A 24,260-nucleotide genomic window follows, 5' to 3' on the forward strand; every position below is an offset into this window, starting at 1 on the left:
CCTCTGCAGTATACACCCCCTGGCCGGGCCAGGCAGTCTCAGTTTTAGCTTAGTGTCTATAGGAGGCACTTCCTTTCAAGGTTTGTTACTTTTTGAGGGCGACGGTATCCTTTTGGGACCGATCTCCCACTACCATCAACGGGCGAGAACGTGAAGTGTTGCCTACACGTACCCCCTCCCGCGACGCTGGATCCTGGGCTGGACGACGGGTTCCATAGACACCGATTTTCCAAAGCCCAGGGCAGAGGCACAAGTCCTCAGACCCTCTTTGCAGGCTCTGAGTTGAATATGGAATCAATTCCTCAGCCCCTCTTTGCAGGTTCTGAGTTGAATATGGCACCGTTGTGACTGGATACAGCAAGCTGACTCTGCTATTGTCACTGCCTGGATTGAAGCAGTGGTTAAGGTGAGATCCCCCTGACTGGTTTCCCAGACAAAGGGAGAAAAGGCTGTGCAGGAAAGGCTCCCAGGGCTGAATATACAGTATTTATTATGAGAAAGTCCCTGGCTAATTCAAGGAAGAGAGCCCCAGGAATCCTGAACACACAGTGTTAACTTTTCCCTAGCTTGCTGGCTGGAGGAGGGAGGAGGGGGGGGGGGTTTGGGGGAGTCCCTCCTGTTTGCAAACTCCTGCACAGATAATGTCCTGGTGGCAGGGGGTGGCTAGAGAATCACAGAGCTCAGGGACTCACACTGTTTATTATCTGCTCTGTTTATTTGATCTAGCAGAAAAGCCGGCTGATAACCACCAGTGACAAGCTGTGTGCTGACTAGAGGGAGAGGGAGGAAAACTGTCAGAAGCTGCTTTCCTGCCGTTTTTTACTACCCACAGCGGGGGGGGGGGCACACTGACTACTTCTTCGCGCTCTTTTAGCGCTAAGCCCCGCCCCCCGGCGGCCGCGATAAGCCCCCCCCCCCCAGGAAAGCGTGGGAAGATCTCCAGCCATCGGCTGATTCTAGTAAGATGCTGCACACTGTAGCTCTGCTAAGCATTGCTCCCCCTCCTGGCATACTCCTATCAGGAACATGCAGAATTCAAAAGGCACTAAGAGGGCTAAGGCCCACATAGTCTATTATTCAGCCTGCACTGCCTGCCACGTTGAGCTACCACGTAAACACACCTCTTCTCTCTGTGAGTCCTGTGCCCCTATAGCCCACCAAGACCGCCCTGCCACCACCGCCGCAACCGTCAGCCCAGAGCCTAGGGCTCCCAGCCCACCGGAATGGGCACAGTTTCTGTCCCAATCCATGGAAAAACGGTCACAGAACCTGGTTCTGGCCATGCAATGTCGTCCTCCACACCCTTCTGGGCCCCTGGACAGAACGCAGCCTGAGGATACCCCTATGGAGGATCCTTCTGAGGTAATCCGGGCACATGCTTCACCGGTTGCAGGGATCAGGAAAAGGGCACACGGCCGGGTGTCTCCAGCGGGCTCTCCCTCGGGAGCACACAGGGCAGGCTCTCCCACACGCTCCACGGCTTCTGAAGAGCTGGAGGAGGGAGAATGCTGTTTGTACCAAGAGGATTCCTTGGTTTCAGCCTCCCCAGATGATCAAACTGCAATAGACTCCCTTATAGCAGCAATCAACCAAACTCTGCATGTGGAGGATCCCCCATCCACTACCACTGGCCATGCGGTCTCCTTTAAGAGGGCAAGGAAACCCCAAAAGGTTTTCACTGATCACCCTGAGTTTCAGGATATACTGACAAAGCAAAGGGAGAAGCCTGACAGGCGCTTCAGTAACCGAAAACTCATGGATTCCCGATACCCTTTGCCTCACCTGCCCCTAAGGGCTGGGCCGATCCGCCCTCGGTCGCCCCCCCCGGTCTCCCGCCTTACCACAAAGACGCTCCTGTCTTTACCCGATGGTTTCTCCATCAAGGACCCGACAGACAGACAGGTGGAGCACCTCTCGCCCGCTCTGCTTTTGAGGCTGCGGGTTCCTCCCTCTCGCCCTCCTTTTGCCTCTGTGTGGGTCGCAAAGGCGATCTCGGTCTGGGCAGAATCACTTAACACTTCGCTTGAGGAATCCCAGTTCACTCATACCGTCACAGAGATAACAGCTCAAATTGCCGCTGCGGCGGAGTACCTCATGCAGGCCTCCATGGACGCTGCTACCTGCGCAGCGTTTGCCGCCTGAAATACCACAGCCATCCGTAGAGCTCTCTGGCTCCGACAATGGCGAGCGCGTCTCTGCCTCCAAGAAGTCTCTCACGGGCCTTCCCTTTTTTCCAGACCGATTGTTTGGTGAACGTCTGGACAAGCTCATTTCTGACGCCACGGGAGGAAAGAGTACATCCCTCCCCCAGCTGGAGTCCAGGACGTCCTTCACCAGATGTCCATAGTCCTCGTTCCGCTCCTTTCGGAACTCATTTGGTTGGACTACGCAGGGACCGACCTTCTCAGCTCTTCCCGAAACCTACTTCGTCATGGCAGCCTAGACCAAAACAGTCCAGGACTAGGGAGACTCGGCCACGACGTTTTCCCCACTCATGACTCCTTCGGCGCCCCGGAAGACACACTCATTGTAGGAGGTTGACTGCGGCTCCTTCAACACATCTGGGCTGCCGCCTCAGACGACAAATGGGTGCGAGACCCTGTGTCTTCCGGTTACCACATAGAATTTCGGACCCGACCACCGAGTCGGTTCTAACAGCAGGAGTGATAATACCTGTCCCAGACGACGAGAAGTTCGTGGGTTTTTATTCCAACCTCTTTGTGGTCCACAAAAAGGATGGGTCAGTTCGACCCATCCTGGACCTCAAACACCTAAACAAGCATGTGCACGTACGGAGATTCAGAATTCAGAATCCCTAAGGTCCATTATTGCATCCATGGTCGAAAGGGAATTCCTCGCATCCATAGACATCAAGGACGCGTACCTGCACATACCCATCGGCCCAGATCACCAAAAGTTCCTCCGCTTTGCAATTCAGGACCTTTCAATTCGTAGCTCTACCCTTCGGCCTTGCCACCGCACCAAGGGTCTTCACCAAAGTCATGGCGGCCGCCATGAGCGTCCTTCACGCCAGGGGAGTAGTCGTTCTCCCTTACTTGGACGACCTCCTCATCAAGGCCCACTCCTTCTGCGACTGCTCAACCAGCGTACAGATCACAGTGGACACCCTATCCCGCTTAGGGTGGCTAGTGAATCTGGACAAATCATCCCCGGTCCCATCACGATCCATCACCTTCCTGGGCATGTCCCTGGACACCCTTCGGGGCTTGATCCTTCTCCCTCAGGACAAGGCGATCGCTCTTCAACGAGCGGTACGTTGCCTTCTACATCCTCAGTCTCGCTCCATTCGATTCAGCATGAAAGTGCTCGGCAGGATGGTGGCGGCTATGGAAGCAGTACCCTTTGCTCAACTGCACCTCCGCCCACTGCAGCTAGCCCTTCTAGCGGCCTGGGACAAGAGCCCCTTCTCCCTGGACAGACATCCTCACCTGACGCCTTCAGTCAGGTACGCACTCCGCTGGTGGCTTCGGTCCTCATCCCTATCGAAGGGGAGATCCTTTCTCCCAGTGAACTGGCTGGTCCTGACCACGGACGCCAGCCTCCTAGGCTGGGGAGCAGTGTACCGGCACCACACTGCTCAAGGACGTTGGACGCCCCAGGAGTCTTCCCTACCCATAAACACCCTGGAACTCCGCGCGATCTTCCTCGCGCTCAGAGCGTTCTGCCCTCTGCTAGCGGGTCGTCAGATTCGAGTCCAATCGGACAATGCGACAGCTGTAGCCTATATCAATCAGCAGGGGGGCACCCGCAGCAAAGCGGCTTATCTCGAGGCCCACAAGATCCTCAGCTGGGCCAAATAGTCGGGATCAGTGATATCAGCGGTACACATACCGGGGGTAGAGAACTGGGCAGCAGACTTTCTAAGTCGCCAAGGCCTGGCCGCCGGAGAATGGTCTCTCCACCCAGATGTGTTTCTACACATCTGCACTCGCTGGGGCACACCAGACGTGGACCTAATGGCCTCAAGGTTGAATGCAAAGGTACCCGCGTTCATAGCCAGGTCACGCGACCCGCAGTCCATTGGCGCGGATGCTCTAGTTTGCTCCTGGCACCACTTCCGCCTGCCTTACATATTTCCACCTCTACCCCTGCTGCCGCGGGTAATCAGGAAGATCAAGGCAGAGGGAGTCCCGGTGATACTGATAGCACCGGACTGGCTCAGGCGCGCCTGGTACGCCGAATTAGTACAAATGCTCACAGACGCACCGTGGCGCCTTCCAGACATCCCAGACTTGCTGACCCAAGGGCCCATTTCCCATCAGAACTCCAGAGCCCTGAAGCTGACGGCATGGCCATTGAGACCTGGGTATTAACAAGAGCGGGATTCTCCCCCGCGGTTGTTTCCACCATGATCAGCGCCCGAAAGCCTGCTTCATCCCGCATTTACCACCGTACGTGAAAAGAAGGGAATTTTGTTACTTACCGTAAATTCCTTTTCTTCTAGCTCTTATTGGGAGACCCAGACGATTGGGTGTATAGCACTGCCTCCGGAGGCCACACAAAGCAATTACACTAAAAAGTGTAAGGCCCCTCCCCTTCTGGCTATACACCCCCAGTGGGATCACTGGCTCACCAGTTTTAGTGCAAAAGCAAGAAGGAGGAAAGCCAATAACTGGTTTAAACAAATTTACTCCGAGTAACATCGGAGAACTGAAAACCGTTCAACATGAACAACATGTGTACCCGCAAACAAACCAAAAATCCCGAAGGACAACAGGGCGGGTGCTGGGTCTCCCAATAACAGCTAGAAGAAAAGGAATTTACGGTAAGTAACAAAATTCCCTTCTTCTTCGGCGCTCTATTGGGAGACCCAGACGATTGGGACGTCCAAAAGCTGTCCCTGGGTGGGTAAAGAAATACCTCATGTTAGAGCTGCAAAGACAGCCCTCCCCTACGGGGAGGCAACTGCCGCCTGCAGGACTCTTCTACCTAGGCTGGCGTCCGCCGAAGCATAGGTATGCACCTGATAATGTTTGGTAAAAGTGTGCAGACTCGACCAGGTAGCTGCCTGGCACACCTGTTGAGCCGTAGCCTGGTGTCGCAATGCCCAGGACGCACCCACGGCTCTGGTAGAATGGGCCTTCAGCCCTGATGGAACCGGAAGCCCCGCAGAACGGTAGGCTTCAAAAATTGGTTCTTTGATCCATCGAGCCAGGGTGGCCTTAGAAGCCTGCGACCCTTTGCGCTTACCAGCGACAAGGACAAAGAGTGCATCCGAACGGCGCAGGGGCGCCGTGCGGGAAATGTAGATTCTGAGTGCTCTCACCAGATCTAACAAATGTAAGTTCTTCTCATACCGATGAACTGCATGAGGACAAAACGAAGGCAAAGAGATATCCTGATTAAGATGAAAAGAGGATACCACCTTCGGGAGAAACTCCTGAATGGGGCGCAGCACTACCTTGTCCTGGTGGAAGACCAGGAAGGGAGCCTTGGAAGACAGCGCTGCTAGCTCAGACACTCTCCGGAGAGATGTGATCGCTACCAGAAAAGCCACTTTCTGTGATAGTCTAGAAAGTGAAACCTCCTTCAGAGGCTCGAAGGGCGGCTTCTGGAGGGCAACTAGTACCCTGTTCAGATCCCATGGATCTAACGGCCGCTTGTACGGGGGCACGATATGGCAAACCCCCTGTAGGAACGTGCGCACCTTAGAAAGTCGTGCTAAACGCTTCTGAAAAAAGACGGATAGCGCCGAGACTTGTCCTTTGAGGGAGCCGAGCGACAACCCTTTTTCTAACCCAGATTGCAGGAAAGAAAGAAGGGTAGGTAATGCAAATGGCCAGGGAGACACTCCCTGAGCAGAGCACCAGGATAAGAATATCCTCCACGTTCTGTGGTAGATCTTAGCAGACGTGGGCTTCCTAGCCTGTCTCATGGTGGCAACGACCCCTTGGGATAATCCTGAAGACGCTAGGATCCAGGATTCAATGGCCACACAGTCAGGTTCAGGGCCGCAGAATTCTGATGGAAAAACGGCCCTTGGGACAGTAAGTCTGGTCGGTCTGGAAGTGCCCACGGTTGGCCGACCGTGAGATGCCACAGATCCGGATACCACGCCCTCCTTGGCCAGTCTGGGGCGACGAGTATGACGCGGCTGCAGTCGGATCTGATCTTGCGTAGCACTCTGGGCAAGAGTGCCAGAGGTGGAAACACATAAGGGAGCCGGAACTGCGACCAATCTTGCACTAGGGCGTCTGCTGCTAGGGCTCTTTGATCGCGAGACCGTGCCATGAAGGTTGGGACCTTGTTGTTGTGCCGGGACGCCATGAGGTCGACGTCCGGCCTTCCCCATCGGCGACAGATTTCCTGAAACACGTCCGGGTGAAGGGACCATTCCCCTGCGTCCATGCCCTGGCGACTGAGGAAGTCTGCTTCCCAGTTTTCTACGCCCGGGATGTGAACTGCGGATATGGTGGAGGCCGTGGCTTCCACCCACATCATAATGCGCCGGACTTCCTGGAAGGCTTGCCGACTGCGAGTCCCCCCTTGGTGATTGATGTATGCCACCGCTGTGGAGTTGTCCGATTGAATTCGGATCTGCTTCCCTTCCAGCCACTGCTGGAAGGCTAGAAGGGCAAGATACACTGCTCTGATTTCCAGAACATTGATCTGAAGGCTGGACTCCTGCTGAGTCCACGTACCCTGAGCCCTGTGGTGGAGAAACACTGCTCCCCACCCTGACAGACTCGCGTCTGTCGTGACCACCGCCCAGGACGGTGGTAGGAAGGATCTTCCCTGTGATAATGAGGTGGACAGGAGCCACCACTGCAGAGAGTCCTTGGCCGTTTGGGAAAGAGAGACTTTCCTGTCCAGGGATGTCGACCTCCCGTCCCATTGGCGAAGAATGTCCCATTGAAGTGGACGCAGATGGAACTGCGCAAACGGAACCGCCTCTATTGCCGCCACCATCTTCCCGAGGAAGTGCATGAGGCGTCTTAAGGAGTGCGACTGACTTTGAAGGAGAGCCTGCACCCCTGTCTGTAGTGACCGCTGCTTGCTCAGCGGAAGCTTCACTATCGCTGATAGAGTATGAAACTCCATGCCAAGATACGTTAGTGATTGGGTCGGTGACAGATTTGACTTTGGGAAGTTGATGATCCACCCGAACGCCTGGAGAGTCTCCAGTGCAAAACTCAGGCTGAGTTGGCATGCCTCCTGAGAGAGTGCCTTGACCAGTAGATCGTCCAAGTAAGGGATCACAGAGTGTCCGTGAGAGTGCAAGACTGCTACCACTGCTGCCATGATCTTGGTGAACACCCGGGGGGCTGTCGCCAGACCAAATGGCAGAGCCACGAACTGAAGATGTTCGTCTCCTATCACGAAGCGCAGAAAGCGTTGGTGCTCCGTAGCAATCGGCACGTGGAGATAAGCATCTTTGATGTCTATTGATGCTAGGAAATCTCCTTGGGACATTGAGGCAATGACTGAGCGGAGGGATTCCATCCGGAACCGCCTGGCGTGCACATGCTTGTTGAGCAGTTTTAGGTCCAGAACAGGACGGAAGGAGCCGTCCTTTTTTGGAACCACAAAGAGATTGGAGTAAAATCCTCGCCCCCGTTCCAGAGGGGGAACAGGGATCACGACTCCTTCTGCTCTTAGAGAGTCCACCGCCTGCAGCAGGGCATCTGCTCGGTTGGGGTGTGGGGAGGTTCTGAAGAACCGAAGTGGAGGCCGAGAACTGAACTCGATTCTGTACCCGCGAGACAAAATGTCTGTTACCCACCGGTCTTTGACCTGTGACAGCCAAATGTCGCAAAAGCGGGAGAGCCTGCCACCGACCGAGGATGCGGAGGGAGGAGGCCGAAAGTCATGAGGTAGCCGCCTTGGAAGCGGTTCCTCCATTTGCTTTCCTGGGGCGTGAGTGAGCCCGCCAGGAATCTGAGCTCCCTTGTCCTTTCTGAGTCCCTTTGGACGAGGAGAATTGGGGCTTGCCCGAGCCTCGAAAGGACCGAAACCTCGACTGCCACTTTTTCTGTTGAGGTTTACTTGCTCTGGGCTGTGGCAAGGAAGAGTCCTTACCCTTGGACTGTTTTATGATTTCAGCCAATGGCTCACCAAACAGTCTGTCTCTAGATAATGGCAAGCTGGTTAAGCATTTTTTGGAACCGGCATCTGCTTTCCAGTCCTTTAACCATAAGGCTCTGCGCAAAACCACAGAATTGGCGGCCGCCATAGAGGTACGGCTCGTAGATTCTAGGACAGCATTGATAGCATAGGTCGCAAACGCAGACATTTGCGAAGTTAGGGACGCCACCTGGGGCACTGCTGGATGTATGATAGCATCCACCTGTGCTAAACCAGCTGAAATAGCTTGGAGTGCCCACACGGCCGCGAATGCTGGAGCAAACGACGCGCCGATAGCTTCATAGACAGATTTCAACCAAAGGTCCATTTGTCTGTCGTTGGCATCTTTAAGTGAAGCGCCATCCTCTACTGCGACTATAGATCTAGCCGCAAGCTTGGAAATTGGGGGATCCACCTTTGGGCACTGGGTCCAGCGTTTGGCTACTTCAGAGGGAAAAGGATAACGGGTATCCTTAGAACGTTTAGAGAAACGCTTGTCTGGATGAGCGTCGTGCTTCTGGATTGATTCTCTGAAGTCAGAGTGGTCCAAAAAAGCACTTAATTTACGCTTGGGATACAGGAAATGGAACTTCTCCTGCTGTGCAGCTGCCTCCTCTGCAGAAGGGGCTGGGGGAGAAATATCCAACAGTCTATTAATTGCCGATATCAGGTCATTAACCATGGCGTCACCCTCAGGGGCATCCAGATTGAGAGGGGCCTCAGGATTAGAATCCTGATCACCTTCTTCAGTCTCATCACAGAGAGATTCTTCTCGCTGAGACCCTGAGCAGTGTGATGACGTGGAGGGTCTTTCCCAGCGAGCTCGCTTAGGCTGCCTGGGACTGTCATCTGAGTCAGAGACTTCAGCTTGTGATGCTTGAGACCCCCTTGAAGTACGGATTAGTTCCAACTGAGGGGGACCAGAGAGCATAGCCACAGCAGTGTCCATGGTCTGAGGAACTGGCCTGGCCTGCAAGGTCTCCAGGATTTTTGTCATAGCCTCAGACATTTTATCAGCAAACACTGCAAAGTCTGTCCCCGTCACCGGGGCAGGGTTCACAGGCGTCGCTGCCTGGGCTACCACCACAATAGGCTCTGGCTGACGAAGTGCCACTGGGACTGAACATTGCACACAATGTGAATCATTGGAGCCTGCCGGTAGATCAGCCCCACATGCAATACAAACAGTGCACACAGCCCGTGCCTTGGCAGCCTTGCGTTTTGCGGATGACATGTTGCTGCCTCCTCAGAGCAGTACAGGGTGTCCAGCAAGAAGCGACCTACAGTGCAACTATATATCTATATATATATATATGGTACCAAGACAAAAGTACACTATATATCACTGAGGCACTAGTGGGGCCAGCACTACTGTGCAGCTTACCGCCCGCTTAGGAGCGGTGTGTGGTCGCCAGAAATCCCTCTAGTCTGGGTCTCCCAGAGCCTGCTGCCTCTCCCCAGCCAGATCGCATGTGTAATGGTTGCCGGCGTCCTTGTGGAGAGGGGGGGCGGGCCGTGGGCGTACACCGACGAAGAGCGGGAAGTCTGCTTCCCCTTGTGCCTAGTGAGAGGGCTGGAGCATGTAAATAAAGCTCCAGCCCTCGGCGCTGCCTATTGAGCAGCGTCTCTCCCCTACCCTGATTGACAGGGTGGGGGCGGGAACGAAGCGGCGCTAGGCCGCAGAAGCCGGGGGCTAAAGTTAGAAGCGCCGCCGCCGTAAAAGCGCGGTCGGCGCAAAGCCCCCGGCGCACCATAAGTCGCAGCTGCGCCGCTGCTCCAGGAGCGGTCGGCGCAGTAGTTCCCAATACACGTCACTCAGCAAAGCTGCAGTGACCTAACCCCCAGCGTACAGCGCCACTGTCCCCGGCGCACTACAACGCTCAGCAGGCCCTGAGAGTGTCCGTGCCTGCCGGGGACACAGAGTACCTGAAAGTTGCAGGGCCTTGTCCCTGAACGGCACTCCCGCTCCCAATCCAGCAGGTTCTATGGGTCTGTGGATGGAGCCCGGCCCCAGGGCTTGGGGGCCGGCAAGATCCCACTTCCACAGAGCCCTAAGGGGATGTGGAAGGAAAACAGCATGTGGGCTCCAGCCTCCGTACCAGCAATAGGTACCTCAACCTTACAAGCACCAACCGCGGGTGAGAAGGGAGCATGCTGGGGGCCCTATATGGGCTCTCTTTTCTTCCATCCGATAGAGCCAGCAGCTACTGCTGACTACAAACAGTGGAGCTATGCGTGGATGTCTGACCTCCTTCGCACAAAGCAGAAAACTGGTGAGCCAGTGATCCCACTGGGGGTGTATAGCCAGAAGGGGAGGGGCCTTACACTTTTTAGTGTAATTGCTTTGTGTGGCCTCCGGAGGCAGTGCTATACACCCAATCGTCTGGGTCTCCCAATAGAGCGCCGAAGAAATCTTCCTTTCATGGTGCAGGGAAACTAACGTCCAGCCTATGCCTCTGGCCATCCCCAGAATTCTCGACTTTCTACAGTCTGGCTTGCAAGCGGGGTTGGCTCTCAGTTCCCTGAAAGGGCAGGCCTCAGTGCTCTCAATCTTCTACCAATGCCGCCTGACTCAAAAACCGCAAGTCAAGACCTTCCTCCAGGGCGCTTCCCATCTAGTTCCCCCGTACAAACGTCCGCTAGACCCATGGGACCTCAACCTCGTTCTGGACGGTCTCCAGAGGTCTCCCTTTGAACCCCTCAAAGAATCCTCCCTTGCTCTTCTGTCCTGGAAGGTAACATTCCTGGTGGCAATTACGTCCATCAGACGGGTTTCGGAGCTAGCAGTACTCTCTTGCCGCGAGCCTTTCCTGATCTTTCACCAGGACAAGGTGGTTCTGCGCCCCCTTCCGGATTTCCTTCCAAAGGTTCTTACCCCGTTTCATTTGAACAAGGACATTGTTCTGCCTTCATTTTGTCCACACCCAGTTCATAGGGTGGAAAGGTCTCTGCATTCGTTAGACCTCGTCAGAGCTCTCAGATATTACATATCCAGGACAGCCCCCTTTAGGAAAACGGACTCTTTGTTCGTCATTCCTGAGGGGCCTAAGAAGGAACAGGCAGCTTCAAAGGCGACTCTGGCTCGCTGGATTCGCGCTGCGATCCAGGAAGTCTACGGCCTGCAACTCAAGCCCATTCCTAGTGGGCTGCGGGCTCATTCCACGCGAGCAGTTGGCGCTTCGTGGGCCATTCGGCATCAAGCTTCAGTTGAACAGGTGCGACCTGGTCTAGCCTACATACGTTTTCAAAGCATTACAGAGTCCATACCCAGGTTTCAACTGAGGCAAATCTGGGTAGGAAAATTCTGCAAACGGCAGTAGAGCACCTTTCTCAGTAGGCGCTCCAGGCTGTCTGGGACTGGTTCCTAGTCCTTGGGTTGTGTTGTCTTCTTTTATGTTTCCCACCCATGGACTGCTTTAGGACGTCCCATGGTCCTGTGTCCCCCAATGAGGCGTCAGAGAAAAACGGATTTTTGTGTACTCACTGTAAAATCGTTTTCTCTTAGCCATCATTGGGGGACACAGCACCCACCCTGTTGCCCTGCTGGGTCTTGGTTCTCTCAGTACCTTATTTGGTTTTGACTCTTCTTTTCTCATATTCCTCTGTTGAGAAGGTTTTTTTACTGCTTTTTTCTCCTACTGCTTGTGTACTAAAACTGAGACTGCCTGGCCCGGCCAGGGGGTGTATACTGCAGATTAGGAGCTATGCTTTTGCATCTACTTAGTGTCCTCCTATGGATAGGCAGCATAACACCCATGGTCCTGTGTCCCCCAATGATGGCTAAGAGAAAACGATTTTACGGTGAGTACACAAAAATCCGTTTATTTTCATTCTTACATATAGCTATTGTATTTTTCATGTCAGTATTCACACAGCAGTTTCTGCTTTACATTTATTCCTCTTCCATTGTCACTGGTGTGCAACCCTTCTCTTTATAAAGTGAAGTTTTTTTAGGGTTTTTGCACCCAGTTCAGACTTAGAATGGTGTTCCAGACGTTATTTCTTAATTGGTTTTTAGATAGGGAGAGACTTGTCAGTCAACTGGTGTGGAATGCAGGGAAGCCGCCGGTGACTAGTCTGGTTGGTCTCTGGCTATGGATCCCAGCAGACCTTTCTAATATACGGTCTATGAAGAGTAAAACATATCATGCAGCCAGTGACTGATTCATGCTGCCCGTGGTCTGGAATCTGCTAACAGGTTCAATGTAAAAGGAGCTCTGTGGCTGCAAGCACTTTTTTTCCAGATTATAAGACACACCCCCCCCCCCCCTTACCCAAAACTGGGGGTAAAATGGGGGTGCGTCATACAACCTGGATATGGCTTCTCGGGGCGGCGGTGGTGAAGTGAGAGCCCACACTGCTGCAAAAGTTGGGGAAAACGCGGCCCCCGCCGCTTCATACACGGATTTGGCCAGAAGGTCAATCTGACGGTCAGTGGAATCCTTAAGGGAGGTGCCATCAGCCACCCAACGGTCCGGTCTGATAGCCTAGACACCGGAGGGTCTACCTTTGGGGAATAAGCCCACTCCTTGACCACCTCAGGTGGAAAGGGAAAACGGTCATCAGAACCACGCTTTGGGAAGCGTTTGTCAGGACATGCCCTGGGTTTGGTCACAGCGGCCTGAAAACTGGAGTGGTTAAACAACACACTCTTCACTCTCTTAGGCGAGGTAAACTGGTGCTTTTCTGCCAGAGAGGGTTGCTCCTCTGATACTGGCGGATTGAGATCCAGTACAGAATTAATGGAAGCAATCAAGTCACTAAGATCTGAGTCACCCTCGGAAAGATCAATGGGGTACATGGAGTTAGCCTCCGAGCCCCCTGTAAAGGCATCCTCCTCATCCTGCGAGTCAGCTCTTGAATCAGAGCCATGGGATGAGGAGGGAGAGGAAACCCTGCGTCTCCTCTTAGGAGGACGGGGTCTGGGCCCTGATGATGAATCCTCTGTGAGCTCCGGTGGACGGAGGTCAGATGGTAGAGATCCTAAGGGACCCTTAGCAGTAGAGGCACCCTGTGAAGGGGGCTGATGCATATTCAACAAAGTCCTGGACAGAAGTCCCATGGACTCAGCAAAAGACTGGGAGATAGACCTAGAAAAGGATTCTACCCAAGCCGGGGGTTCAGCCACAGGTGCAGGAGCAGCCTGAGAGACCAATGGGGGTGAGACTCCAGGCTGTGGCACCGTCAAGGTAGAGCAGGCATCACAATGTGGATAGGTGCTCGGTTCAGGCAGCAGGAGCTTACATGCAGCGCATACTGAATACAGCTTTGGAGCCTTGCTCCTCGTGTGAGACATGCTGCTGGAGTGGGGACAGCTTCTACAAGAGAATAAACCCCAGAGAGTATATACAGAGGTCCACAACCAGAGACCGGTTGTGGCTTACCAGACCGCTGGCAGCGGTGTTGTGTGCCCTCCAGATCCCGAAGCCCGGACCCCCAATGCACAGCACCTCAGCAGGGATGCAGAGTGCAGGCCAGCGCAGAGTGAACCCTGTCTGAGAAAATGGCCGCCGGAGCGAAGAGAGGGGGCGGGACGGGGGCGTTCCTGAAGGAGAGCGGGATCTGGAGGGCCATAGAGACCTACAGGGGAGGAGACACGCACAGCAGTGGGGAGTGTCCCTCCCCTGTGCAGGACGGCCGCCGGGAGGAGCCGAGCCTGTCCCTCTGCATGAGTGACATGCGAGGGCAGTGAACAGAAACTAGGCCGACGCACAGGCACCATCGGCGCGGTTCTCGGGCGACAGCTAGAGAACCCCCCGGAAATGCCAAGATAAATACAGTAAGCACACTCTTCCCATACAATAAAGCATAGGGACCCCCAACATATAAACGTCTCAGGTACTTAGCTGCTGAGACGCAGGGCCAGGTCCCTGGGGATGAGTGCTCCGGTCCAGCAGGGTCCTAAAGGGCTGCGGATGGAGACCGGTCTCCTCCCAGGCATGGAGACCGCGCTGGCTCCCACTTCAAGCCAGAGCCCAGGAGGGATGGTGAAGGAGCACGGCATGTAAGGCTCCAGCCTTGGAATCAACCTTACAACACCACCGACACAGTGGGGTGAGAAGGAACATGCCGTGGACCCGCACTTCTTCAATCTCATTCCAAAAAGGAAAAAAATCATATGAGAATGCATGTGTGGATGTATGCCTCCTGAACACAAAGTGATAAACTGGCTGGGACTGGCTCACCAGGGGGTGTATAAGCTCAGAGGGAGGAGCTACACTTTTAAGTGTAGTACTTTGTGTGTCCTCCGGAGGCAGAAGCTAAACACCCAAGGTCTGGGTCTCCCAAAGGAACGATAAAGAAATTATTTTTTTCATAGTTTCCTCCTCTAATTTGGGGTGCATCTTATAAAACGAAAAATACGGTAAATATTTTCAGAACCTTGAAAGTTATTTTGCAGATCCCCACGACTTTAAGGTTGTCTACCCCCGTAACCCTTACAAGACACTGGAAGAGGAGGGGTATGGAGGAGCACCAGGAGTCTGGGTAAAACTCCGCACTGTGAGTAATCTTAGGCTGCTTTCACACATCCGGCTTGAGCTCTGCGGCTCAATCCGGCTGTGCAAGCTATGCAACGGATGCGGTGAAAACACCGCATCCTTTGCATAAGTTTTTCCTTTGCGGCCAGTCCGGTTTTTGCCGCTTGCGGCATGCTACTGAGCATGTGCAGTGGCAAAAACCGCATGCGGCGGCCAGATGCGGCTATTGCCGCATCGCGCCGCATCCGGCCGCCATAGGCATGCATTGAAAAATGCGCCGCATCGGCTGAATGCGGCGCGATGCGTTTTTTTTTTTGCCGCACGAAAAAACGTGCCAGGCAACGTTCCATCCGGCCGCCGCATCGGCTAAATCTGCCGCATGCGGCAAAAAACGGATGGAACGCAAGGCCTTGCGGCACAATGCGGCACTAATTAAAGTCTATGCAGAAAAAACGCAACCGGCAGCAAAAAAAAAACGGTTGCGATTTTCCTGCAAAGTGCCGGATTGTGCCGCATTGCAGAAACCGGAGGTGTGAAAGCAGCCTTATCCAGCCACACAATTTATAGATAACAGATAATATACCGAGGCATTAGCTGTCCTTCCTGCTCAGGGCTCATCTTTTCCTCTGCGATGAGCAGTTCTGTCTGACTGTCCTCCTCCTCGGTCATGGATGGGTGAGGGCTGTTGCCTGCAATGAAGAAACAAGACACATATGTCATCCAAAAGCCTCTTACTGACTATCGGACAAGCTTTATAAAAAAGTAAACTATTAAGGGGAATCTGTCACCAGGTGTTTGCTCCCCCATCTGAGAGCAGCATAATGTACAGAGACCCTGATTTCAGCGATGTGTCACTTACTGAGCTGTTTGCTGCCATTTAAAATCAATGTTTTCTCTGCAGCAGATTTAGCAGTTATACAGAGCTCATGATTATGCTGGACTACCTGCAACACGCTAAGTAGTCCTGTAATGATAAACTACTGCTGATTAAACTGTGGTTTTATCAAAACTACACTAAGCAGCCCAGTAAGTGAAATCATTGGAATCAGGGTCTCTGTCTCTACATTATGCTGCTCTCACATTAGGTGGCAAAAACCTGGTGACAGATTCCCTTTCAGGCCTCCTTCATACATCCGTGTCTCCGGTACGCGTTTGGTCTGTTTCCTCATGTGCCGGAGACACGGGCACATGTAGACCCATTAAAATCAATGGTTCTGCGCTCACATGCATGTTTTGCCATGGGTCATGTGGAGCATACGTGTGCTCCACACAGACATGTCCTTTTTTCTCCGGTATCACGGGTGTCACATGGACCGCACGGATGTGATCCGTGTGACACGCACCGGAGAAAACACACGTGTCTGTGGATTTAAAGGAATTTCCATACTCACTTCTCCAGCCCTGCTGTCTCTGCCACTGCTGTCACTTGCTTCCAACCCCCTCTCATTATCCTCATTGCATATTCACTCCACTGTGGGCCGGAAGCAGCAGCAGCAGCGGGGAATCGGCAGGGCCGAAGTCCGTAGATCAGCACCACGGACAGCAACGCCAGCGACAGGTGAACAGAAAGTTCCCGTTCTCCATGTGTTATCACGGATACCACACGTGTGCCAGAAACACGGGACACGGAGGGCAATACCCATCTTTGACACGTCCGTGAAAAACAAGCGTGATTTTCACGGACGTGCGAAAGAGGCCTTAAAGAGATTATCCAACGCTGTTCAATTCTGCATTGGAGGGAAGTGGTGCTGATGAGTTTCCAACCCCACATATCTATGGAGATGATCAGCAAGCATGGTGCTTGTGTCCTAGCCTAACAGGTTACGTGCATACGTATTGGCGCGTATGTGGGGTCGTAACATTTGCACTGCTCATTTCCAACGCAGAAGTGAACGGTACTGGACAAGCACTTTATGCATCAGATATGTAATTAGTGTATGAATGATATAGTCAATAGTCAGTACCAGCGCTCAGGTCCCCGGCAATCCGTCCAGCGTCTACTTGCAGTCCCATGTTCTTTGGAGGCATTTTGGTGCAAAACGCAGTCTGAATATTGTCAACGAAGGTTTTGCAGTGAGGGCTGTCCACCCAAATCCTCTCGCCTAAGGAGTCTTCTATATACACCTAAGGGGTAAAGCAAGTGAGAAATGTGCAGAAATCACAAAGCTGTATATACCCTCCAGCTTCTTACACCCAATCTTACATCCCTATGGACAATTCTGTTTCATCACTTGTCTGATCTATCCCACATATGCAATTCTTTATAGCCACAGTCCTATATAAAATGATTAACCTCCATCACTGTATACTTTCCGCGCACATGTAGCCCTCTCACCTTAACAAAAATTTCGGGCCAGTTTTCATCCTCTTCGTAGGCGGCCATGAGGAGGTTACACGCGAGCACCGACACCAGGCTGTTTCCTTTGGCTTTAAAATTTATGGAGGCGTCTCTTCGTAGGAGGCTGCACAGGGCCTGAAGGAGAAGGCTTCATCAGTCATTACAAGCTTAAAATTAAAGGAGATTTCCAACTCTTTTCAAAAAGTAGCCCAAAAATAAAGTTGCAAAATAAGTAAAGAACTTTTTCTTAAGTCTAAAAGCCAGTGGTCTCTATCAGGAGAGGAAGCGATGAGCTCCAATCCATACAGTGACCATTTAATTGCAGGGCCAGGTAAATGAGGGAACATAATAATTTCCAAGGGGATGATGTCCTGTTGATCAATCGCCTGACCCTGCTGCCAATCAGTGGCTTCAGCAGAATGATGTATATGACCAGATCTACCCTTACCTACTCTATCCTCCCCCATCCCTTGTAGACTGTGAGCCCTCGCGGGCAGGGACCTCCATCCTCCTGTACCAGTCCGTGCCTTGTATTGTTTGATTATTGTACTTGTCCCTATTATGTTTACCCTTTTCACATGTAAAAGCATCATGGAATAAATGTTGCTATAATAATAAATAATAATAATAATAATAATATGGATGGAGCATCATTACTTCCTGACCCAGTGGAGCGCTCCAAAGCTGCAGAGGTCCAAGTTGCAAGTAACATCTTTACATCACAATCATAACTTGCCTCTGGACACTTGATAATATGTTGGAAAAAACCATTTAGATACGAAAATATATAACAGATTTTTTTAAAGGGATTATCTCTAGACCTCACGTGAGCCCCAAGAACGCTAGTTCAGACACCGCTGAAACCGCACCGTCACCAAATGAGAGTATAGGCTTTATTATTATCCTCTTCTCGTTTATTGGACACAAGAAGAGGATAATCAACGTATTTTTAAGATTATAAAATGCACTTTTCCTCCCAAAAAATTGGGAGGAAAGAAGGGAATTTTGTTTACTTACCGTAAATTCCTTTTCTTTTAGCTCCTATTGGGAGACCCAGACAATTGGGTGTATAGCTTCTGCCTCCGGAGGCCACACAAAGTATTACACTTAAAAGTGTAAACCCCTCCCCTCTGCCTATACACCCCCCCGTGCATCACGGGCTCCTCAGTTTTGGTGCAAAAGCAGGAAGGAGGAAACTTATAAACTGGTCTAAGGTAAATTCAATCCGAAGGATGTTCGGAGAACTGAACCATTAACCAAAGAACAATTGAACATGAACAACATGTGTACACAAAAAAACAACAGCCCAAAGGGAACAGGGGCGGGTGCTGGGTCTCCCAATAGGAGCTAGAAGAAAAGGAATTTACGGTAAGTAAACAAAATTCCCTTCTTTGTCGCTCCATTGGGAGACCCAGACAATTGGGATGTCCAAAAGCAATCCCTGGGTGGGTAACAGAATACCTCGATAAAAAGAGCCGGAAACCGGCCCCCTCTTACAGGTGGGCAATTGCCGCCTGAAGGACTTGCCTACCTAGGCTAGCCTCTGCCGAAGCATAGGCATGCACCTGATAGTGTTTAGTGAAGGTGTGCAGACTCGACCAGGTAGCCGCCTGACACACCTGCTGAGCCGTAGCCTGGTGCCGCAAAGCCCAGGACGCGCCTACGGCCCTGGTAGAATGGGCTTTAAGCCCTGAAGGAATCTGAAGCCCCGATGAACGGTAGGCTTCAAGAATCGGTTCCTTGATCCACCTAGCCAAGGTTGACTTGGAAGCTTGTGTCCCTTTACGCTGGCCAGCGACAAGGACAAAGAGCGCATCCGAACGGCGCAGGGGCGCCGTGCGAGAAATGTAGATTCTGAGTGCTCTCACGAGGTCTAACAAGTGCAAATCCTTTTCACATTGGTGAACTGGATGAGGGCAAAAAGAAGGCAAGGAGATATCTTGATTGAGATAAAAAGGGGATACCACCTTGGGGAGAAATTCCGGGACCGGACGCAGAACCACCTTATCCTGGTGAAAGACCAGGAAGGGGACTTTGCATGACAGCGCTGCTAGCTCAGACACTCTCCTAAGAGAAGTGACTGCCACTAGGAAGCCCAATTTCTGTGAAAGGCGAGATAGAGAGACATCCCGCATCGGCTCGAAAGGTGGTTTCTGGAGAGCCGTCAGCACCTTGTTAAGATCCCAGGGTTCTAGCGGACGCTTGTAAGGTGGGACTATGTGGCAAACTCCCTGCAGGAACGTGCGGACCTGCGAGAGTCTGGCTAGACGCTTTTGAAAAAACACTGAAAGCGCCGACACTTGTCCCTTGAGAGAGGCAAGAGACAAACCCTTGTCCAATCCTGATTGAAGAAAGGAAAGAAAAGTGGGCAATGCAAACGGCCAGGGAGCAAAACCCCTATCCGAGCACCAGGCTAAGAAGATCTTCCAAGTCCTGTGGTAGATCTTGGCGGACGTTGATTTCCTGGCCTGTCTCATGGTGGCAATGACATCTTGAGATAAACCTGATGAGGCTAGGAGCCAAGACTCAATGGCCACACAGTCAGGTTGAGGGCCGCAGAATTCAGATGGAAAAATGGCCCTTGAGACAGCAAGTCTGGTCGGTCTGGGAGTGCCCACGGTTGCCCCACCGTGAGGTGCCACAGATCCGGGTACCACGACCTCCTCGGCCAGTCTGGAGCGACGAGGATGGCGCGACGGCAGTCGGACCTGATCTTGCGTAACACTATGGGCAGAAGTGCCAGAGGGGGGAAATACATAGGGTAGGTCGAAACTGCGACCAGTCCTGAACTAACGCATCTGCCGCCAGCGCCCTGTGATCCTGAGACCGTGCCATGAATGCCGGGACCTTGTTGTTGTGCCGGGACGCCATTAGGTCGACGTCCGGCTTTCCCCCAGCGGCAACAGATCTCTTGAAACACGTCCGGGTGAAGAGACCATTCCCCTGCGTCCATGCCCTGGCGACTGAGAAAGTCTGCTTCCCAGTTTTCTACGCCCGGGATGTGAACTGCGGATATGGTGGATGCTGTGGCTTCCGTCCACAGCAGAATCCGCCGAACTTCCTGGAAGGCTTGCCGGACTGCGTGTGCCGCCTTGGTGGTTGATGTATGCCACCCATGCCGTGGCGTTGTCCGACTGAATTCGGATCTGCCTGCCTTCCAGCCACGGCTGGAACGCTTTTAGGGCTAGATACACTGCCCTTATCTCCAGAACATTGATCTGAAGGGAGGACTCTGTCTGAGTCCAGGTACCCTGAGCCCTGTGGTGGAGGAAGACCGCTCCCCACCCTGACAGACTCGCGTCCGTCGTGACCACAGCCCAGGATGGGGGCAGGAATGATTTCACCCCTTCGACAAAGAAGTGGGAAGAAGCCACCACTGAAGGGAGGCATTGGCTGCCCGAGAAAGGGAGACGTTCCTGTCGAGGGACGTCGACTTCCTGTCCCATTTGCGGAGAATGTCCCATTGAAGTGGACGCACTGCGCAAATGGAACTGCCTCCATTGCTGCCACCATCTTCCCTAGAAAGTGCATGAGGCGCCTCAAGGGGTGCGACTGGGCTCGAAGGAGAGATTGCACCCCTGTCCGTAGTGAACGCTGTTTGTCCAGCGGAAGTTTCACTATCGCTGAGTGAGTATGAAACTCCATCCCGAGATATGTCAGCGATTGGGTCGGTGTCAATTTTGACTTTGGGAAATTGATGATCCACCCGAATCTCTGGAGAGTCTCCAGAGCAATGTTCAGGCTGTGTTGGCATGCCACCCGAGAGGGGGCCTTGACAAGGAGATCGTCTAAGTAAGGGATCACCGAGTGTCCCTGAGAGTGTAGGACTGCTACCACTGTTGCCATGACCTTGGTGAAGACCCGTGGGGCCGTCGCCAGGCCGAAAGGCAGCGCCACGAACTGAAGGTGTTCGTCCCCCGATGGCGAAACGCAGGAAGCGCTGATGCTCTGGTGCAATCGGTACGTGGAGATAAGCATCCCTGATGTCGATTGATGCTAGGAAGTCTCCTTGGGACATCGAGGCGATGACGGAGCGGAGAGATTCCATCCGGAACCGCCTGGGTTTCACGTGTTTGTTGAGCAGTTTGAGGTCCAGAACGGGACGGAAAGATCCGTCCTTTTTTGGCACCACAAACAAGTTGGAGTAAAAACCGTGACCCCATTGCTGAAGGGGAACAGGGATCACCACTCCTTCTGCCTTCAGAGTGCTCACCGCCTGAAGAAGAGCATCGGCTCGCTCGGGGGGCGGAGATGTTCTGAAGAAACGAGTCGGAGGACGAGAACGGAACTCTATCCTGTAACCGTGAGACAGAATGTCTCTCACCCATCGGTCTTTGACATGTGGCAACCAGGCGTCGCAAAAGCTGAGAGCCTGCCACCGACCGAGGATGCGGTTTGGGGAGGCCGAAAGTCATGAGGAGGCCGCTTTGGGAGCGGTTCCTCCGGCGGTCTTTTTAGGACGTGACTTAGACCGCCATGAATCAGAGTTCCTCTGACCCTTCTGTGGCCTGTTGGACGAGGAGAATTGAGACTTGGCTGAGGGCCGAAAGGACCGAAACCTCGATTGTACCTTCCGTTGTTGAGGTCTGTTTGGTTTGGACTGGGGTAAGGACGAGTCCTTTCCCTTGGATTGTTTAATGATTTCATCCAATTGCTCGCAAAACAGGCGGTCGCCAGAAAAATGGCAAACCGGTTAAGAACTTTTTGGAAGCAGAGTCTGGACTGCCACCGAATTGGTGGATGCTACCGCCGTACGGCTCGCAGAGTCCAGGACAGCGTTCATGGCGTAGGACGAAAAGGCCGACGCCTGAGAAGTCAAAGACACAACCTGCGGAGTAGAGGTACGTGTGACCGCATTAATCTCAGACTGACAAGCTGAGATAGCTTGGAGTGCCCATACGGCTGCGAATGCCGGAGCAAAGGACGCGCCAATAGCTTCATAGATGGATTTCATCAGGAGCTCTATCTGTCTGTCAGTGGCATCCTTGAGTGATGCACCGTCTGCCACTGCAACTATGGATCTAGCCGTCAGTCTAGAGATTGGAGGATCCACCTTGGGACACTGAGCCCAACCCTTGACTACGTCAGGGGGGGAAGGGATAACGTGTGTCATTAAGGCGCTTAGTAAAGCGCTTATCTGGAAAAGCTCGGTGTTTCTGGACTGTATCTCTGAAGTCGGAGTGATCAAGAAACGCACTCCGTGTACGTTTGGGAAACCTAAAATGGAATTTCTCCTGCTGAGAAGCTGACTCCTCAATCTGAGGAGTTGGGGGAGAAAGATCCAACACCTGATTGATGGACGCTATAAGGTCGTTTACTATGGCGTCCCCTTCAGGTGTATCAAGGTTGAGAGCGGCGTCAGAATCAGAGCCCTGATCTGCCACCTCTGCTTCATCCTCCAGAGAGTCCTCATGCTGAGACCCTGAACACTGTGATGAAGTCGAGGGAAGCTCCCAGCGACCCCGCTTATGTGGTCTGGGACTGCGGTCCGTGTCAGAGTCCTCACCGTGGGACCTATGAGTCGCCCCAGGAGCACTTTGCTGCGCCGACCGAGGGGGGTCCTGAGTGAAAAGGTTCAACAGTGCCCGGGGCCTGTATTACGGGTCTGGACTGCAAAGCTTCTAGTATCTTAGCAGACCATTTATCCATAGACTCAGAAAGTTTGTCAGCGAATACTGCAAACTCTGTCCCTGTCACCTGGACAGTGGCAGCAGGTGGTTCCACCTGGGCCGAGGGTCCCACCAGTGGCAGAGGCTCCGGCTGAGTGAGTGTCACAGGGGCCGAGCATTGCACACAATGAGGGTAGGTGGAACCTGCAGGTAGCATAGCCGCACGAGGTACAGGTTGCAAAGTAAGCCTGTGCCTTGGCACCCTTGCTTTTTGCGGACGACATGCTGTTGTCTCCTCTTAGAGCAATCAGAGAGGGTATATAGCCAAAGCAATAGTGCGGCCGTACAGAGTAAATGTATACAATATAAGCATATAAATATACACTTCGGCACCCAGTGGGGCAAGCACCTAGTAACAGGTGCGGCTTACCGACCGCCCTCAGCGTTTGTGTAACCACCAGATTCCCTGCCTGGGCCTCCCAGAGCTGTAGGAGCTCTTCTCTGAAGTTCTCCAGCGTCAGAAGTGCTGATAGGAATGGCTGCCAGCGTTCTGAGAGGAGGAGGGAGCCGTGGGCGTGCCTTAGAAAGTGCGGGAATCTGGTGCCCCACGGTGCTCAGTGAGGGGGGAGGAGGATACTAAGTATGCTCCAGCCCTCAGCGCTGACGTCCAGTGCAGCGTCCCGCCCTTACCCCTGACTGGCAGGCCCGGGGGCGGGAATATGCGGTACTAGGCCGCAAAAGCCAGGGACTAAAGTTATAAGCGTGGCCGGCAAACAAGCGCGGTCAGCGCGGTAGTCCCGGCGCACAAACACAACCAGCAGCTGCTGCAGCGTCCATTAGACAGGCGCTCTATGCGCCGTCCCCAAGGGGACACAGAGTACCTCAGAGTAGCAGGGCCTGTCCCTGACGATACCCGGTCTCCTGTCCAGCAGATTCCCCAGGGGCTGCGGAGGGAGCACGGTCCCAGTGCCTGGTGACCGATTAGGATCCCACTTCACCCAGAGCCCCTAAGGGATGGGGAAGGAAAACAGCATGTGGCTCCAGCCTTGTACCCGCAATGGGTACCTCGACCTTAACAGCACCGCCGACCAGAGTGGGGTGAGAAGGGAGCATGCCGGGGGCCCTGTTATGGGCCCTCTTTTCTTCCATCCGATATAGTCAGCAGCTGCTGCTGACTAAATTGTGGAGCTTGCGTGCATGTGTGCCTCCTTCAACACAAAGCATAAAAACTGAGGAGCCCGTGATGCACGGGGGGGTGTATAGGCAGAGGGGAGGGGTTTACACTTTTAAGTGTAATACTTTGTGTGGCCTCCGGAGGCAGAAGCTATACACCCAATTGTCTGGGTCTCCCAATGGAGCGACAAAGAAATGAGGGTGCGTCTTAAAATCCAAATGCACCTTACCAGGAGGTGGTAGAGAGGGGTCGCAGGAGGTAGGCGTTGTGCTGTGAGGCAGGGACATCATGAAAATGTTGGCGGTGCGGGGTTCAAATATTGGCACCCGGAGGCAGCGCATATGCAGATGGACTCTCGGCTCAAGAGCTCATCTGTGCACATGCCACCCCCTGCCCAATGATTTTCCAGCAGCGGACTTGAGGAAAATGGTGCCAGGAGGTGGCTCGCGCACAGATGAGATCTCGGCTTGTCATTGAACCTATAGATCAAACTGCTCAACTGCCGACTTTGGGGGCCATTTCTCCGAAGCCTGAACCGCCGACAGTTTCTGGAAGTTGCCTCCTTCACAGCATCT

General features: G+C 53.2%; 1 protein-coding gene across 1 annotated transcript in view; it reads right to left on the reverse strand.

Annotated features, from left to right (window-relative positions):
* INTS1 (integrator complex subunit 1) overlaps window positions 1–24,260 on the reverse strand; it is a 293,595-nt gene that overhangs the window by 253,715 nt on the left and 15,620 nt on the right. The window contains exons 3-5 of the mRNA XM_075319760.1: window positions 16,900–17,050; window positions 16,529–16,688; window positions 15,148–15,253 (exon numbers count right to left, since the gene is read on the reverse strand). Of these exons, the coding sequence (XP_075175875.1) occupies window positions 15,148–15,253; window positions 16,529–16,688; window positions 16,900–17,050 (417 nt within the window). The remainder of the gene's footprint in view (window positions 1–15,147; window positions 15,254–16,528; window positions 16,689–16,899; window positions 17,051–24,260) is intronic.

Source organism: Anomaloglossus baeobatrachus, chromosome 7 (genome assembly GCF_048569485.1).
Source record: "Anomaloglossus baeobatrachus isolate aAnoBae1 chromosome 7, aAnoBae1.hap1, whole genome shotgun sequence".
Classification (NCBI taxonomy): Eukaryota; Metazoa; Chordata; class Amphibia; order Anura; family Aromobatidae; genus Anomaloglossus; species Anomaloglossus baeobatrachus.